The sequence below is a fragment of the Barbatula barbatula genome (genome assembly GCF_947034865.1).
Source record: "Barbatula barbatula genome assembly, chromosome: 6".
Taxonomy (NCBI): Eukaryota; Metazoa; Chordata; class Actinopteri; order Cypriniformes; family Nemacheilidae; genus Barbatula; species Barbatula barbatula.
Window position 1 is genome coordinate 2171506 of NC_136765.1, and position 18156 is coordinate 2189661.

General features: G+C 39.6%; 2 protein-coding genes across 2 annotated transcripts in view; both read left to right on the top strand.

Annotated features, from left to right (window-relative positions):
- The window catches only part of prkd3 (protein kinase D3), a 43017-nt gene extending 41797 nt beyond the window's left edge, over positions 1-1220 (top strand). Inside the window, exon 19 of the mRNA XM_079458991.1 lies at positions 40-1220. Within this exon, the coding sequence (XP_079315117.1) occupies positions 40-213 (174 nt within the window). The 3' untranslated portion in view covers positions 214-1220. The remainder of the gene's footprint in view (positions 1-39) is intronic.
- A 13421-nt stretch (positions 1221-14641) lies between these two features.
- On the top strand, positions 14642-17134 carry foxa2 (forkhead box A2). Its single transcript, XM_079459000.1, has 2 exons — positions 14642-15090; positions 15667-17134. The coding sequence occupies exons 1-2, from the start codon at positions 15019-15021 to the stop codon at positions 16813-16815; spliced, it is 1221 nt and encodes a 406-aa protein (XP_079315126.1). The 5' UTR covers positions 14642-15018; the 3' UTR covers positions 16816-17134.
- The last annotated feature ends 1022 nt before the right edge of the window (positions 17135-18156 follow it).

Consider the following 18156-nt stretch of genomic DNA (forward strand, 5'->3'; position numbering starts at 1 on the left):
AGGGTTATATCTAAGCTCTTCTCATCCACACTCCCACAGGACTACCAGACGTGGCTGGACCTGCGAGAGTTTGAAACACGTCGAGGAGAACGCTACATCACCCACGAGAGCGACGACGCGCGCTGGGAGAAACACGCTTATGAGCACACTTTAGTGTACCCTAAACACTTCATCATGGCCCCGAATCTGGACGATATGGAGGAGGACCCCTAGCGGCCACACGAGCTAGCACTTGAACTGAGGCTCTCTCTCTCTCTCCATCTGAAAAACCTGTTGCTATAGAGATGGAAAGGTCTCCGGTCTGAGCGCAGAGTCAGTGAAGCGCTACAGGACGGGCGAGACGCGGCCGTGTGGAATCACACCGATCGTGATGAAGATGTTTTTTTCAGGGGTGGAAGTATTCGTTGGGAATGCTTTAGACTTTTCAAAAGGTGCTGTTTCTTATACTGTAGAGAAGTATGCTTTTAAAACCCATGTTACAATAATATCTGCGTTTTATAAAAAGCAATGCTAGTCACAGATGTGACATTTTGGGTCGAGTGACGTGAAACTGGAACATGCAAAAAAATTCCTCAATCTTTTGTCATTTCGTATTTTTCGTCTTACTACAGCAGACGCGAAGATTTTTTAAAGAGTCTGAATTTTGCACTAAACAACCCGAACATTGCAGCTGGTACAGAGTTCAGTGACGTTACACGACCGTACTGAGCACCAATCCACACACAAGATCTGTGAACTGAAGACAGTTTCTCAATCTGCCAGATGGAATGGGAGATCAAACCTTTGAAGGACCAAAGAGACTTTACATGTTTTTCATTCGCTGTCCTCACCAGCATTCCTTAAAGAGACAATCTTTTTATTTATTCTTTATACTTAAAATATTACAGCAGCTACACAGATACGCCGTCGGTTAGAAGGGGAAGCGTTTGACCATCAACACAACTTCCATGTTCTTGAATAAACAAAAAGGTGTATTGATAATAATGTCTTGAGAAAGAAACGTTCAACCCTATTACGATATCTTCTTTCGCTTGGTTTGTATGAAAGAATTGAACTTTTGAACCATGAATCTTACAACTGGAATATCAAAGAGAGGAAGAGGATCCAAGTATTTTGCTAACGGGTTTCTGAGTTTATGTTGTTGTTTCTACCGCCCGTTGTATTAAATGAAGTCTGTTCAATTGGATTTGTGAATCTAGATAATATATTTTTTTCTATACAAACACATTCACATCATTATGATCATCATTTGTTCAACACATAATGGCGTAGTTGAAATGACACACAATAGAATGAACATTCTTTAACGGGTATTTTGTCTTTTGACGGTACAGATTCCTCTGTTTGAGTCATAGTTTATAAAGCATATTATTCTTTCACATTTTAGAAAAATATATAGAATACTTGGTGTTTCGTAAAAGAAAACCGAAATCGCAGACATTTTTGGTTCTTGTTTTTTGGGAATGTTCTTTAATTAGTTTAATGTTATAACCAAAAAGTCTAGTTCTCAGAAAGTTACAGTGAGATACATTTTTAATAACCTAAATATGACACATTACGAAAATTCCCTTTGATTATTTTTAGGTAAATATTTTGCATCCATGAAATAACGTTCTGAAAACCAATAACATACTTTCTGAGGACCCAAAAATGTTTGCTTAGTAATATTAATTTTGTAAAAATGGTCTATTAAGTAAACAGATTTAAAATGGAACCATCGGAAGCATATAGACAAATTACCGAATGCTCCTTTATTTGTACATCACTTACAATAAAAAGCAACGAGTAAATGTAAACATGCAGAAAATCCCACAGATTTACACTTAAAGGGATAGTTCATCCAAAAATGAAAATTCTGTCATCTGTCACCCTCATGTTATTTCATACCTGTCTAAATGACTTTGTTCTGATGAACACAAAGAAAGATATCTGGAAGAATGTTAGTAATTGTCAGCTCTGGGACATGGAAATAATTAAATGGTACACTGAAAAAAAAACACAAAAAATATCCAAAAAACTATAAAATTTCATTTTTTACAATCTATTTGTTTTATGTAAGGTCAAAAACAGTCAAATTAAGCAAATTTACAAGAAAAACAGGGAAAGAGTCATTTTTTATGGGAAAACTCTTTATTTTACAGGTTATTTCTGGCGCCCCTGCTGCCAGAATTTCTTTTAACAGGATTTCTTTTTTTTGCAAGGAATTTGGGGAAAACTATTGAATATATATATCCTTGTGTCCTATAATTTTATAGAAAAACATATTGCAGCATTTTTCAGCTTTTTACGGATTCTTTTACAGCGTAGTTTTTTACAAGGACTGGAATTTTGTTTTCCTAAATTCTTCAAAATATCTCATCGTGTGTTCAACAGAACACAAAAATACAATATTGTTTTTCCTACTATGGCAGTGGATGATGAAAATTGCTGACAGTCTTCCAAATATCTTTCTTTGTGTTCATCGGAACAATGAAATGTATCCGGGGTTGAAACAACTCGAGGGTGAGTAAATGATGACAGATTGTTGTATGAACTGTCCCTTTAAGGACAGATCCCATCACAGAATCTGGCAACACACAGCAACAACATGTTATAGCAACCTGTGGTACCATCAACATCACTCTTGCATTGCTTTAAAGACTATTGTAAATTGTCTGCTCAGATCAACAGCAGCTGGATGTCATTTGGTGACCACATGTGATCAGGAGATGTGAAGCACTGGCTTTAGTTTACTTTCAGATGAAAGTGAGCGAGTGTGTGTTCAGTGTCATATTTAAATGAGTTGAGATGAAATGAAACAATGAAGTGACTTACCTTTGTTATGTTGTGATCAGTGTCACACATCAGACCCAGAGCTGTGAATGATGGCAGTGAGAAGAGACGAAATAACTGGAAAAATGAATGAAACAGCAGTGATTCATTTAGCAGTATACCAGTCATGATACATTTTGGGGGCTTATTGAGTCTTTTATATAAAAAAGCCATTTTTCTAAAGGATCAATCAAAGATTATTTTTTTCAAATGGAACAGCCTGCAGTCCCCACGAGGAAATGGATTATTATACAATAAACGATCCTTATTTAAAACTGCATAAAAGTTTGTGTGAGGATTTGGTTATAAGGGATAGAAAATACATTTGGGTCCGGCAAGTCCTCACAAAATACCAAAACAAATCTTTGTGTCAGTATTCAATCATAAGTGTTGCTATGCATGAATGATCTCTTATTCGTTTATTTCTAATGTCTTTCTCTGAATACGCCATTTTAACCAGAGACCGTTTTCATGTGGGCTTCAGCCGCTCTATGTGTCATTTTATCCCCCTAAAACAACCAATACTAAGAAGCAAAAATAAACTCGAAAATAGCAAAAAGCGGGAGCTGTCGAAAAAAAACAAATATAAACACTTGACGATGAACGTAAAGTCTCTTTGGGGTTCTGCGCATGCGTGGCGGTCCTCTGTAAGCCTGTAAGGACGGATGAACGCCGGTGAAACGCTGTAAACTTCAAATGTGTTTCATGAAACATCACGCGTAAGTTGTTTGCAAACCTGTGTACAGTAACACTGGCCAATATGAACGACATGAGGAACAGCAAGAGTTGTGACTTTGTCACGTCACAGTTTTCCCAGATGAAATGTAGTCAAATGTTGGACCAGTGTTCACATTCACAGCTCGTTTAACACAGAGTTCATCCTCTCAAAACACATTCATAGACTTGTTTTGCTTTATTTGAACGCAGACTGCTTCCTTTAGGCGGTTTCAAAACAACAATGAAGAAGCGTTACTGAGCATGCGCGCTTCAGAGGCCTTAACTTGAGTCCCTGTTGATAATTGATGAAAACAAGCAAAAGAATCGAGAAAATGACGTAAGCTAGCAAGTATGTCTAGTCAGTATTATTTGGGTTACCAGTAGAACAACTGGCACTTGGCTAAACTTAAATGCGACAAAGTGACACAATCCATTCAATAAATAGTTTATTTAAAAAAGTTTGTTGAATTGAAAAATATTATACACTTAAATATTGACATAAATGAATATAAATCGATTAGTTAAATTATTAGCTCACATCTATTCTGAGCTCTTATTGGCTTCTTTCTCCTCGTTCAGTTCAAGTCATCCATTTCAAACACCTTTTTATCAAATGTTGTTTTGCAGTGATAGAAATGTATGTTTTATATTTTGGCTGACAAAAATAATTTCAAACATTTAAGCAAGCACGTTTAGATCAAAAAGCTTTGTAAGATCAAGAGAAACATCTCACTTAAAGGACCCTAAACCTTTATCTGGCCGTGCATTTGATCAAAATGTCATTAAAAACGTGCTAGAGCGCCCTGAAACTTCCTACACAAACTTCATCATCTAAACGTCACGCCTCCTGAAAGTCATTTTATAATTCTCCCTGAAGTGCATCACATGAGATGCGCTGTAAGCCGTCTCTCAAGGACGGATCTCATCCCCGTCCCCCGCTGAATGAGCTTCTTTATCTCCTCTCTCCACAAATGGCTTAAAGATGTGCACCGTGCCACATGACTGCCTGATAAGTGTTCGTCTTCAGGAGACTGGGCCGACAAATTTACTCTCTCGTTTTATTTCACGGGCAGACCTTTTGATACGTCGGCTTTTATCGTGGACTGGTTTAGATAAGGGATGGAGGCCAGGACCCACAGCTTCAAGATCAGAAGATAATCTTTCTATAAATAATTTCATCAAAAATATAACTAGTTCTGAGGAAAAGGCTTCAACCCTTACCGTGTGCTAAATGGACGGATGGATAGTGGCATGGAGTATAGTCACGACAACACTAGACAGAAACGGAATTTAAAACTAAATAATATTCATAGTTGTTTTCCTAATGTCAAATATGAGTTTCTCTAGAGGAAAAAATCGAGAAGCAGAATTAAAATGATTTTGTTTTTATGAAATATCATTTATTTTGAATTAAGATGAATCCAAAAAAGGTTATGATGTCAAAGTAATTTTAAGTGGTAAAGGACGAAAAAAAGTATTTTTAACTAAATTGATTTGTTTTGAGTCGATGTAACTTTAAAAATGCACTATTTTGAAACGTTTATGTTTAAAAACTATTGCCATGACTTTGAGATCATATCATTGAGATATGAAGTTATTTTCCTAAGTTTTCTGGCTTCCAGTGAAAAGCCCTAAATGCATTTAGTGGTCCAGCATCAGCATTACTTCATCCTTTAAGGTGTTTTGCTTTATTCTAACCTGCTCAAAGTCATCATTTCATACAACGGCGCTGAATGCTCGATTCATTTTGTGTTCCATAGGAGCACACATGTGCTCTCACTTTTCCTAAAGCTTGTAATATAGCATCTTAACTGCACTGACCACAGGCACATGGTTTGGCACGGCCTCAGGGTTTCCATGACCTGCTGATCGGTACCCATCAAACACCACAGGAGCACTGAGATCCCCGTCAGCTCTGGGCCTGTGGTCAAGATTTATTACCGTACGTTCAGCTTGGGTCTGGATGTGAGGCTTGGCAAAAGTGCGGAGAAACACAGAGATCAAAAACGGTTTCAAACGCTCACATTGTGTAAATATGGGTAATGAAGTCCAGATGTTGTGAAGAGGAAAAGCCCTGAGGTCTTATTTGTTCTCATCTCCAACTTATTCTCAATGATTTGGGCTTGATGGATACGGATGAACGAATGCTATTATAAAATAGTATTTGTAATTGAATACTGTACATTACAGTTAAAGTGAACATGCAACGTATTAGTTGTGTGCTTATCAAAGCCTGTGAGTCCGAATATATCAGTGTTTGCTTTCTCTAGCAGTGGTTCTTTATTTAGTTTTAAACATCGTCGATTATTTTTTCATTGCAATAATGGCAGAAATGTACAGCTACTTTTTTGTAACTGTACATCTGTACATTCACTGATGGATAAAAATGGACTCAGTTTCTCGTTTAATTCTTATGTATCATTTAAAAGAAAAACCCTAAACCATCATCTATTATTTAAAGGAATGAACAAGCTGCATTTTCTGTGTAAACCACTAGAGGGCACTCTTCACAAACCTGTGCTCAGTGAATCTGTGTGGCATATACACCTGTCATTACATACATGAGCTGTAACACATAAGACATGTTCTTCTCTTCTCTCTCTTCATCTCTGCATTGCCGTCTTTGTTTTTTAGGCCTTTGTTATAAAGCAGTAATGTCCGAAATAATGTGATCATGTGATATTGTTTGCTCAGCTTATTGGAGCGGATGCTCATTACAGTGTCAGCAATAAAGACACACTATTAAAATGTATTTTTTGAAAGTGTATCATGTCAACTAACTCATGTACTTTAGCTGGTGTTATTCGAGTAAAGACTGTTTGATAAGTAGCTTCACGTTGTTAAATTATTGAAATAAATGTTGAATGTAAAACCGGCTTGGTAATATAATCATAATTCATCTTTTCTGTAATTAAATTAAAAATGGATAATACAAATAGTAAGTATTTAATGTTTCTTTTTTAAATGCCCCCCCCAGACACAGCCCTGCTGTTAGATAAAGTAAAATAATAATAATTAACAACAAATAATAATAATTCTCTTTATTTATTTGATATTAACATTTATAATGTTTATCAACTACCAATTAGTTGACAAATATTATAAAAATAATTTATTATTAGCATTTTGTTATTAACCATAGGACATTTATATTTATAAACGCTTAATTTATCTGTTTAACATATCTGGGTTTGAGTTTAAAATCTCCCCGTTTTGCTGTTACAGAATTCATTAGGCACGAAGTTGAATTTCAAATGTATTTGATGTATATCCGCCCTTAAGAAATCAATAAAGCACGTCTGTCAGATTATCTTGAAATCTGTGAGATTTGCGTCCGAGCTGCTTTCAGTGTGCCGGGTATACTGTAAATATTATCTGCAGAATAAACGTAACCTTCTCGCCGTTTTATAAATGTGCCAGCGATCAAACATGAATGCATATTAAACCTCCATCACAGCACAATTCGGTCCCCGGCATCAGCATTCCTCAGCCAACTCCAGGGGTGGTCCACGTGAAGCATCGTCTCGCTGCTCTGTGCCTTCACATCAACAGGCATTATAGCAAACAAACAAGCAAACACACAAAGAGTAAACAGGATCAGCGAGCAGATTCATTTGAGGTGTGAGAGAGCCCAGGATCTATTTCACGGACCCCCACCGGAGCGTCCCACCTTTGATTGACTGATGCTGGGCTAGCCGTACTCTCCAGCTGTGCGTGTTTGACGCTAGGGACAGTGGGATGGATTGTCCTCTATCAGCTTTGAGTGACAAAGTGCTGGTTTTGTTCACAGAGAGAACACACTCAAGACTGCATGTGTATGTCTTTTTTATTTAAAATGCACTTTATTTTGGGGTAATTGTTGGGAACTCCTAACCTACATTTATACACGTAGTCACAATTATTGTGTTTATGTCAAATAAAGTGCAATTGAAAGCTCAAAATAAAACTCAACCAGTCGTGATGTAATGACTGCACGAGAATTTGGTTTCTGGGCACATGCCTGCCGCATTTGAATAGAACAAATGGGCAATAGAAAATATCAATCCAATTATTCAAGAAAATCATTCTAATGCTTTCTTTGCAATGAGGACAAAGTGACTGCAGCTAATAAGGTACATTTCAATAATCATGCAAAGTGAAGAAAAGCAAATTTGGTGCCCGTCACGCTATTGTAGTTAAAATAATTTCAACTTTTTTCGGTGCTTCACTAAGGAAAAAAATGACCGTGAGATGCTTGTTTTGCATCAGGACCCAGGAGTGGCGGTTGCATCGCGTGTAATGTCAGACTTGGAAGGGTGACAAACCGTTTATTCATTTGGAATTAAAAGTAAGTGAAATATACATGTTAAATAATTGTCCAAAGTACTGCGTACATTAAACAGCGGATGTTATAAAGCCAGGGGTCAGTGCTGTTAGGTAGAGTGAAAAGTTAAATTGTCTTTACATTAAGACCACGGCAGGAGCTAAACATCATAATGGGCTGTTAACACCTTAGTAAATGTTTATTGAGAACAAAGACGTCTCAAAAACAGCTAGTGCTCTGCAAGGTCGGTCCCCTGTTTGGGTTATGCATCCGGCCGTCCACCGATGAACTAAACCAAATGCGTTTCATCGAGTCGAGAACACTTTCCCTTTTTTACAGCAGTCTACGTCCGAGAGAAATGAGCCACATGACTGGAATCCACAAAGAAATCCAAGGGACAATCGGCGATGGGGTGACTCCAGCTGTGCCGAGAGGAATTCCCATAGCTTCACACCTACCGGCGAGCGAGCGCAATAAGCAACCTCTGAAGGGGACAGCCATTGAACTCTCAAGCAAGTGGCAATATTTGCTCACCTGAAATACACACAAGTCTCCAATTGAAGCTCAGGGCCCTGGTTTGCAGGGTTTGGTAACTCAAGCAGCTGTGAGGGAGAGAGAAGGGGTAGGTCAGGAAGTTTAGCGAGGGGGAATCGGACCCCCGCTGGGGTGTTGTTTATCACCGGCGGTCCCATTGTGTTTTATGGGAGGGAAGGCTATATTTGTCCTTAGCCACGGGAGGTTGATGAGGTGCTAATCTGTTAAGGGCCTGTGCCATTGGAGACAACTTGTTAGCAGACTAGCTTGTTGGCTATCCGGGCCTGTAAAACCGAGCTTGAATTTATGGGCGTCCCTCCCCAGATTCAGCCGCTGTTCGTGGGTAAGCAAACACAGATTGTACACTGATATTAGGGCGGTTGTGTCTGGGGGACTTTTGAATGAAAGGACGGGATGACAAAAAGGTTGAGGTTCCCCGGATTCCCCCATGCTGGTTTTCAGTAAACGTTACAAATTGGCCATCAGCATATGGATGGATCTTCAGGTGAGCCAGGAAGGAAATGCACGACAGAATTCTCGCAAGACAAACCATTGAGATGTTACAGAAATCTCGTCTGTAATTTTTCAATAATCAACGCACATTCGGTGCTGCTTAAAAGTGGAAGGTGAACATGCAATAAGATGAATTATGCGCAGTCGGCTGGTTGTCAGTGTAACAAGACCCTTCTCCACATTGGGGTCCTGATGACACTGTTGGGACTTATTTTGCAACAACAATCAGCTGACCGTTATTATCTCTTTATCAGGAACGTGGTCCATGTTAATAAGAGCACCATTAGCACCAACAACTCAATCTGCAGTGGTTGTCTGGTGCAAGAACATTACTTAAATCAACAACTCATTACTTATTAGTTTTATTAGCTTGGTTGGTAGAGAAATGTGCTGGGAATGCAAGGGCTGTGGGTTTAATTCCTAGGAGACACACTTATTGATAAAATGTATAGCTTTGATGCACGGTAAGTGGAGGGGATCTGGGGATAAGGATGCAGGCCGACTAAACTAGCTGAGCACCTGTTAGGCCGGACTCAGAGACCACTTTAAACAACTAAGTAGAGCAATAAAACCCATAAGAATAAATAAAAAAAATGTCAAGACATCAATGAGAGTAGACTGGTTTTCTGCATCTCAGATATTTCTGATGAGAAAGAGTCAGAAATGTCACAAATGTCCCAGTTACAGAATAGATGTCAACAATGTGTCAAACTGAGCTCAGATTGGTCAACTCTGCAATCAAAAGTCAATTTTGTCGAAGATTATTGAAGATTGAAGAAACACACGAGACTGAGTTGATACTTATATGAAACACAACTGACCTCAGATTTGTCAAGCCTTCAATCAAGAGTCAACATTGTTGAAGATTGAAGAAACATCTGAGAGTAATGGCTGGAATACACTTCGAGACTTCTGAACAGATTTTTTTAAACTTTTTGAAAGTTTCAGATAGAAACAAACTAACTGATCCAATCTGAGACTGGCACAGACTTTCTGCAACAAGTCCAGAATGAAAATCTGGGCAAAATTTGAGCAAAAGTCTTATTCCAGCCATTAGTCTCGTGTTTCTCCTAACTTCAACAATGTTGACTTTTTTATTTGAAGGCTTGACAAATCTTGACAAGTCAGTTGTGTTTCATTTCAGCATCAACTTGGTCTTGGATGTTTTTTCAATCTTCAATAATCTGAAAACTTTTTAACTGAGAACTAAATCAGATCTCGTGAGCTATGAAAAAGCTCAACCCGAGCAATAACATGTTCCTCTAGCAAAGACTGTTACGATTTCAGGTTAATCTGAAAGTAAACTAAAAGTTATCTGGCTTGTCTGGTGTAGACGCCACACTCACTACATCTCTCAGGCTGGAACACAGATGAGATTTTCTCTGACAGACACTGGAATAATGGAAAATAGGAACGGTCAAAAGCTTTCTGAATGATGTAAAACTGAAAGTGACAGGGACTCGGACCAATTGCATCACTTAGCACTGACTTAAAAATACTCAGATTTGCAGTTCTTTCTGAACTCTACCCTTGAAACATTGCCATTCATGTGAAAAAGGAGCATTTTCAACCCCACCGGCAGTTACAGAGAGACGGAAAGGCAACAAATAACGTTCAATAATCTCTCTCTAACTTCCCTTTGCACACGCTGTCACCCCTTTAATAACTTTCCCTAATGAATTAATTCCAGTCAGGGCCGTGTTTGCTTTAGACGTGACAGCCGAGAGGTGAAAATGTGTCAGGTGAGCGTGAGCGATGGCGACTTGCGGAGCTCGTGATAGCGGTGATATTTAGGAGCCTCTCTTCCCACGGGAGCCGCCGTTTCATTAGCATACTGACGCTCGTCCTCACGTTTAATTGCTTTCGCCTTGTAATTAAAACGTGTGTTGACTTTGCTGTTCCCTCACTGATGAATAGCAACCAAGGGTTATGCGAAATGACATTTTTGACGCGTCGTACATTAAAATGGACGGATTAAAATAATCCGAACCTTTTTGTCCGCAGAGAAGTAATAGTTTGTCAGACATGCCGAAGCATAAGAACGCATTAATCTGATCAATTAACAGACTTAATCTCGAGCCTTCGAGGGCCTGGTTTATGTTTTCTATACTTTAACTTCTGCCCGTCGGAGAGATATTTGATTTTGTGCATTCGGGCCCTTTCGGTACGCTTGGGATGTGGATTGGCACCTTGTTTGAGGTATGCACGCTTGTGTTGTGCTCGTTTTTGCATGACAAGAGAAGTGTATTGCGGTAGGCCTTGGATACAGACCAAACAGCGGTGCACTACAGGCCTCCCCTACAGCCAATGCTTCTCAATATAAAAAAAACGTGCGTATTTGAGGAAGTCCTTTAGGCCATTTACGCCGCTGTTTGCACCCAGACCCCTGTGCAATATCTTCCGTACCACCCCTCTGGCTTTGAATGGCATTTCAATGGCGAGTCTGCGTTTTTTCCCCCTCGCATCCGACCGGGGTCAGCTTGTGTGCATTCCCCGTCACACTACTTTTGAGATTCATTTCCAGGTAAACATGCTTTGGCCGGCTGCAAACCTGCAGCCAACAGGGGTTGTCACAGCTGTGGCGGATAATGGCCAGAACAAACCTCTGTTGCGCTCGGGAATGTTTACTGTCGTCACAGGGACCGTGCGGCAAACGTTTCTGCATCTTTTATTTGGAAAAAGAGAGGGAGATCCAGTTATCGGATTCACGCAGTTGAATCGGGAGCTTAACCTGCTGGCCCTTTTGTATCGCATCAGATAAACGGGGCGAAAGTGCAAATGTAAAAAAAGTAAATTAGACAAACACGGTGTTGTTTAAAGGTCTCTGTAGTTAACAAGAGGCGCTTGCAAAGTAGCACATTCCTGCAAGTAACAGCAGGGAATGGAAAGAACTCCTTCGGCCTCACAGAGAGAGTTGAGGCAAAAATACAAATTTTGGCATCGTTTATTCGACTTTACAGTATGTGGAACACACACAAAAGAAGATATTCTGAGAAATATCTCCGTGGATTTGTGTTCATATAATGGTAGTCAATGGGGTTCAATGTTGTTTGGTTATCAACCTTCTTTAATGATCACCTTTTGTGTTCTGCAGAAGAAAGAAAGTCAGGTTTGAAGGAGATGAGAAACTAATGAAACAATATAATAGGAACATATCATCACTGTCCTTCTGAAACCTTGAATGTCCAAATTTACTTTTCAAACTTTTAAATGATTACATACTTTGTTGTCAAAGTTGACCAGCACTTTTTCATACTTTTCATTGGCTAGCTTTTTGCAAAAACCAGTGACAGACGTAACGGGTATTAATAATAAAGGCCAAAAGGAACAAAATAAAAAAAATCTGGAGACCAAAGGTTTCAGAAGGACAGCATTTGTTTTTTGACTTTATACAATTGCTTCACATCTAACTATCCATCTATCAATCTATCTATCCTCATTTGAGAAGCATCTTAAAAATAACTTGCTGACCTCTCTGCGATCTCGAACATCAATTCCTAGCAACAAAAAGCAGAATGGAGGTCAGTGTTTAGAGATCCCATGGCAATATTTGCTGAGAATACAGGCCCTAATGTAAGAGATTGAGGTGGATCACCGAGGCGCCACCCACAGTGACAGCACATTGCAACACGGAGAGAACGCTGAAGCGCATGAGGAATGATCGAGGCATGCAGATAAAAAAAGACCTTCAGGAAACGGCTCAGCAATTAAGCATCTCAATAAGCCGCATTTTTCAATCGTTTCGTCAGTTGTGTTTTGATGGGTCTAAAGTACCTGACATATGCCAACACAGGTTCAGAGGCATTCGGGCACAAAGTATGGACTAATGTTCCAACGTGGTGTGTTTACTCAAAGACCTTTTGCATTTTCACCAAATACAAGATAGTGACCTTCAACACAGAATGCGTTCACAGTCCGTGCCTTTTCTATTAATGATTAACTTGAAACAAAATATTCCAAAAGAACATAGTGCCCTACTACAGCAGGGCATTAACACTAGAAACAAAGATGCGTATATTGTCAGAAGACTGGCCTTTAGCTTTTGGTCAATTTTGAAATTGTTTCATTTCATCTTCAGTATTCAATATGTGTTTTCAGTCTTAATGTAAAAAGGAAACCAAAAGAAATGATACGTCAGCTGGTACTTTGTTATATACAGCGTATAAAGACCACTTTGTCTGTTTGTGCGAATGTGCGACATGGCAGTGCTTGTTGTTAGAGCCTGTTATTACAATAGTACTATATCTGTCATTACAATAATGACATAACAATCTCCATGGTGAAATGGAGATGGAACAGTTACATGGAGTAAAAAGCACACAAGGAAATGATTTAATTTCTGTTTATCTGCATCTTTAAACAACAAAACTTTTTCAAAACCAATGGGGAACCATATATGTACTTTACTTGATATTATTTTTAAAGATGGTTCATCCTGTGATTCTCTAAAGATATACATTGATCAATTTGGGCCAAAATTTGTAATACAATTAATCAGATACCTACATACTTCCAATTATACATTGCATGACAGAATATAACAATGAATTGTGTTTGACATGCTTTCATTGAACGTCTCTAACAACCAAAACACATCACGGAGAGGTCCAAATAAACTTCGAGATTACATTTGCAAATTGTGTTTATGTGCTACACAAATACACACTCAAACATATTGCTAGTAAGGCACGTGTCAAATCGAATAAGAGTTGTTATTTAGCCAATAATCTTTAAATAAATAATAACTAATAACAATCATAATAAAATGTGATTTTTAATATTATATTTAAATATTTGAGTTAATAGCGTCCGTATGATTCTTTTATTTGACTTACAAACAAAATCATGTTTCCAAGACTAGTGCGCCCATAAATGACCGCGTGAATTTAAAACGATCAAATGAAAGTTTGCACATTTGAATGAATCAAATTAAAGATAAAAAAGGTTCATTCTGACCTTTTCCACGCACATAAGGTCTCAACAAATGTACCCATTTGAAATGATTTGAAACCGATCTGTAAATAAGTCAGGTTGAATTTTGTAGACCAAGAGAGGGCGCACTCAACTGGCCAAAAAAGAAAATCAAAACATAAATATATTTAATCCAGTCATATCCATTTTTAGCACGACGCGTTTAATACACATATATATCACACGGTGCGCATCAGCATTCGCAGTGCGGCTATGGCGGATAGTCAAACACAGAGGATAAATGTTAGGCCACTTTGTTTAATGAAGGCAATCAAATCTCGCTGCAGAATCAACACAGATGACCTGCAAACTGTGTACCGCTATTAGTTACATAAACTCGAGCAGGTAAACAAATTAATTCAAAATAGACGAAATGATCTCAAAATAAACAACATAATATAAACACACGTTTCCATCTCACCTATAGTTTACACTTATGCAAAGTGCATTAAAATACACATTAATGCTATGACTCAACAAACAGCCATGGGAGGATTCAGTGGTCAATTCAACAAAAGAGGGAAAATATTCATAATGTGCACGAGAAGCCCGTGTGAGGGATTTATCTGTGTTTTTACCGACCACCATTTACTTTATAAGCCCATAATAGATTTGTAAAAACCACAAATTCACAATACATTTTTATTTGATCCGAGAGTCGTTGTTGTTCTTCAATCCAACTTTTTCTGGATGTGATTTCAAACCACTCCTCTCTCAGCCCTGAAAACTCAAATTCCCCCTTTTCTCCCGCCGGAATACAATAAGATTAGGATATAATGAATCTTTTCAAACGGGGCTGCTCTTTTCAAGCTGCGCAGGTGTACAATAGGGGGGCAAATGGAGAAGTCTCACGCCTAGGTGTGAGCAGATTATTCAAATAGGGGCCGAATGAAGCAGTAGGGATTGGAGGCTCGCCCGGGCGCACGGAGCTATATCACTGCGTTAAGAGCCAGCAGCAGGCGTCATTTCATCTCAGATACACACACGGTCACACACACACACACACACACACACACATGCGCCAGCCCTTGACAGGAGGAGAGCGCAACGACGACGCGACGTGGTCCCCAACAAGCACCTTTGGCTGCCAAAGGACGCGCAGCAGCAGCAGCAGCAGCATTTCCCGCGAGGGGAAACGTTTTGAAAAGTACGCGAAACTTTGATCCAGGATGCTCGGCGCTGTCAAGATGGAAGGACACGAACACGCAGCAGACTGGAGCGCTTACTACGGAGAGCCCGAGGTGGGTGACGCGCCTTAAATATAGCTATATGTTTAAATAGAAATGTATTTTCCCTCGTCCTGTTTTATACAACTCAATATTAGCCCTGAGATAATATTAACTTTCAGATCAAATATTGACTCGAGGCTCCTCCAAATCCTCCCCCATCATCCGCGCGCAATCCTGACAAAGTTGCGCTCGACATGCAATTCCAACTTTTCTTTTTCTTTTCTAAAATTGGACGCAGGTGGTTTTTACTGTGGATGAGAAAACAACAGAGCGTTTTTCGTTTTTTGTTTTTTTATTTCAATCTCATATTTTAAATGAAATGTATTAGTTTATTTACTGTAAGGAACGCGACAGACAGCCACGCAGTTCTGTCGGATATTAGCAACCTATCCTATCTAACAATTACTTCATTAACAGTTGCTGTGACTGTGTATCAAATATTCTGAATATACCTACGCATACATTTTTATTTATTATATTTTTTTGAAAAAAAGGGTTCTTTGGCAAGATGCGCTCTAAAACGAACTGTCAAGAAAAGCGCAACTCGGACTGCACCTAAAATATTTTCTTGTTTGATTTCTTTCGCAGTGCTACACCTCGGTTGGCAACATGAACACCGGCCTGGGAATGAACTCTATGAACACTTATATGACCATGTCCGGAATGAGTTCCACCGCAAACATGACAGCCAACAGCATGAACATGTCCTATGTCAACACGGGCATGAGTCCTTCCATGACGGGCATGTCCCCCGGCGCGGGAGCCATGGCCGGCATGGGCGCTGGTATGACGGGCATGAGCGCAGCCCTAAGCCCCACCATGAGCCCGATGACCGCGCAGGCGCCCTCCATGAACGCCCTGAGCTCGTACAGCAACATGAACGCCATGAGCCCCATGTACGGCCAGTCGAACATCAACAGATCGAGGGACCCGAAGACCTACCGCAGGAGTTACACGCACGCCAAGCCGCCCTACTCGTACATTTCTCTGATAACCATGGCCATCCAGCAGTCGCCCAGCAAGATGCTGACCCTCAGCGAGATCTATCAGTGGATAATGGACCTTTTCCCCTTTTACAGGCAGAACCAGCAGCGCTGGCAGAACTCCATCCGCCACTCGCTGTCCTTCAACGACTGTTTCCTGAAAGTACCCCGGTCCCCGGATAAACCGGGCAAAGGTTCGTTCTGGACCCTTCACCCCGACTCCGGGAACATGTTTGAAAACGGCTGCTATCTGAGGAGGCAAAAACGCTTCAAGTGCGACAAGAAAATGTGCAAGGAGCCGGGGCACAAAAGCTCCGAGGGTGGATCCAACAGCAGCTCCGAGAGCTGCAACGGCAACGAATCTCCACATTCCAACTCATCCGAGCACAAACGCTCCCTGTCCGACATGAAGTCGGCTCAAGGTCTGAGCCCGGATCACGCCGCCTCCCCGACCTCCCAGGCGCAGCACCTCCTGGCGCAGCATCACTCCGTCTTGGCGCACGAAGGACACCTGAAGCCGGAGCATCACTATTCGTTCAACCACCCGTTCTCCATCAACAACCTCATGTCCTCGGAGCAACAGCATCACAAAATGGACCTAAAGACATACGAGCAGGTGATGCACTACGGTTACGGCTCTCCGATGGCCGGCGCGTTATCCATGGGCTCCATGGCGAGCAAAGCGGGCCTGGATTCGCCAGACACGTCCTATTATCAAGGTGTTTACTCCAGGCCCATCCTGAACTCTTCCTAAGATCCCACGGACCCAGCGACCGTTTGTACATTTGTAAAATGCTTGTGTATATCTGTACTCTTCCCTTTTTTTGACGTTTCTTGTTCATTTAGTTCATGCTGGTTAGTAAATATTTTGTAAAAGAATGTTGACATTGACAATGTGACGAACTCTTCATGGCGGATTTTGAAAATGGACCAAATCGCACGGAATGGCTGCGGACGGATTGAACTTCTTCAATCGTTTGTGTAAACTTATTTATGGCTTGTAAATGTGTTTTCTTGTAGTCTATGACAAGAACAGAATCTATATTAAAGTGTTATTTGGATTTTTTTCTCAATTATGATTGTGTCCTCTGTTGTCAATAACAGCATCATCAAAAACAACACCAACGAAAATGGTAATAATATTAATAATAACAACAAGACATTTGCTCAACGAATTGTCAATAGAATAAAAAAATTGTATCGATATCTAACATACAATAATGTTGTATTAGCCACAAATTTTGCTTTTGTACAGCTAATTGATTCAAGTGTGAATTTTGTTTCCAGAATGATATGCTTAGAATTTCTTTTCTAAATTCTCAGACACCCTAAAAATAAAAAGGAACTCATAAAATATCATAACCAATCGGAATATAAGGTTTGAAATTTCGCACACACAACAAAACATTATTTTTATTGTATTATTATTGGTAAAAATAGCTGATCACTTTTTTTGGTTCTGCGTCTAAATAAGTAGGCACACCTCAAAATACTCTGCATGCATATTATAAGCTGTGCACATTTAAATGCATTAAAACATGTATTACAAAATCTGTGGCTCATCATCTCCATAATAAAAAGCAGTTTTCAAAAACACGCTATTTACCTTGTGGTATGAATTATTGCAATAAAATTCACATTTCAGGGAGCAATATGCGATAAATAAATCAATATCCTACGCCATACCAAAACATGTTAATAATCACATGAACACCATGTTACGTGCATGCATTCATAATACTTTCTTTCATTCAAAACTATAATATATATATATATATATCAGCCAATAAGAGGTCAAGGTGAGACCTCAAGAAGCTGCGTGATAAAATGAGAACATTTCGGCAAATCACACACTGCAGACTGACTAAAATAATCAAATATAACAGTTGTATTGTATTTATTCTAGATTTCTTTAGTCAAAAAATAATCCCAAGAATTACATTTGCGTTATTCCAGATTAGATGAGTTTACTATGACTAGAATAAAACATATGAATAAAGAATGAGTAAGTGATCCCATCATGGGGCACATATAGGGAATGCATTGCTCCTCGTGTCCCCTTCGTGTAGTGTCATGTAGTGCTCCCCCCTTAATA

What these genes read in the sequence shown, in the direction of transcription:
- foxa2 (XM_079459000.1), top strand. Translation starts at nt 15,019, where the DNA reads ATGCTCGGCGCTGTCAAGATGGAAGGACACGAACACGCAGCAGACTGG. An exon ending in CTTACTACGGAGAGCCCGAG is followed by an intron (nt 15,091 to 15,666) that starts GTGGGTGACGCG and finishes TTTCTTTCGCAG; the next exon opens with TGCTACACCTCGGTTGGCAA.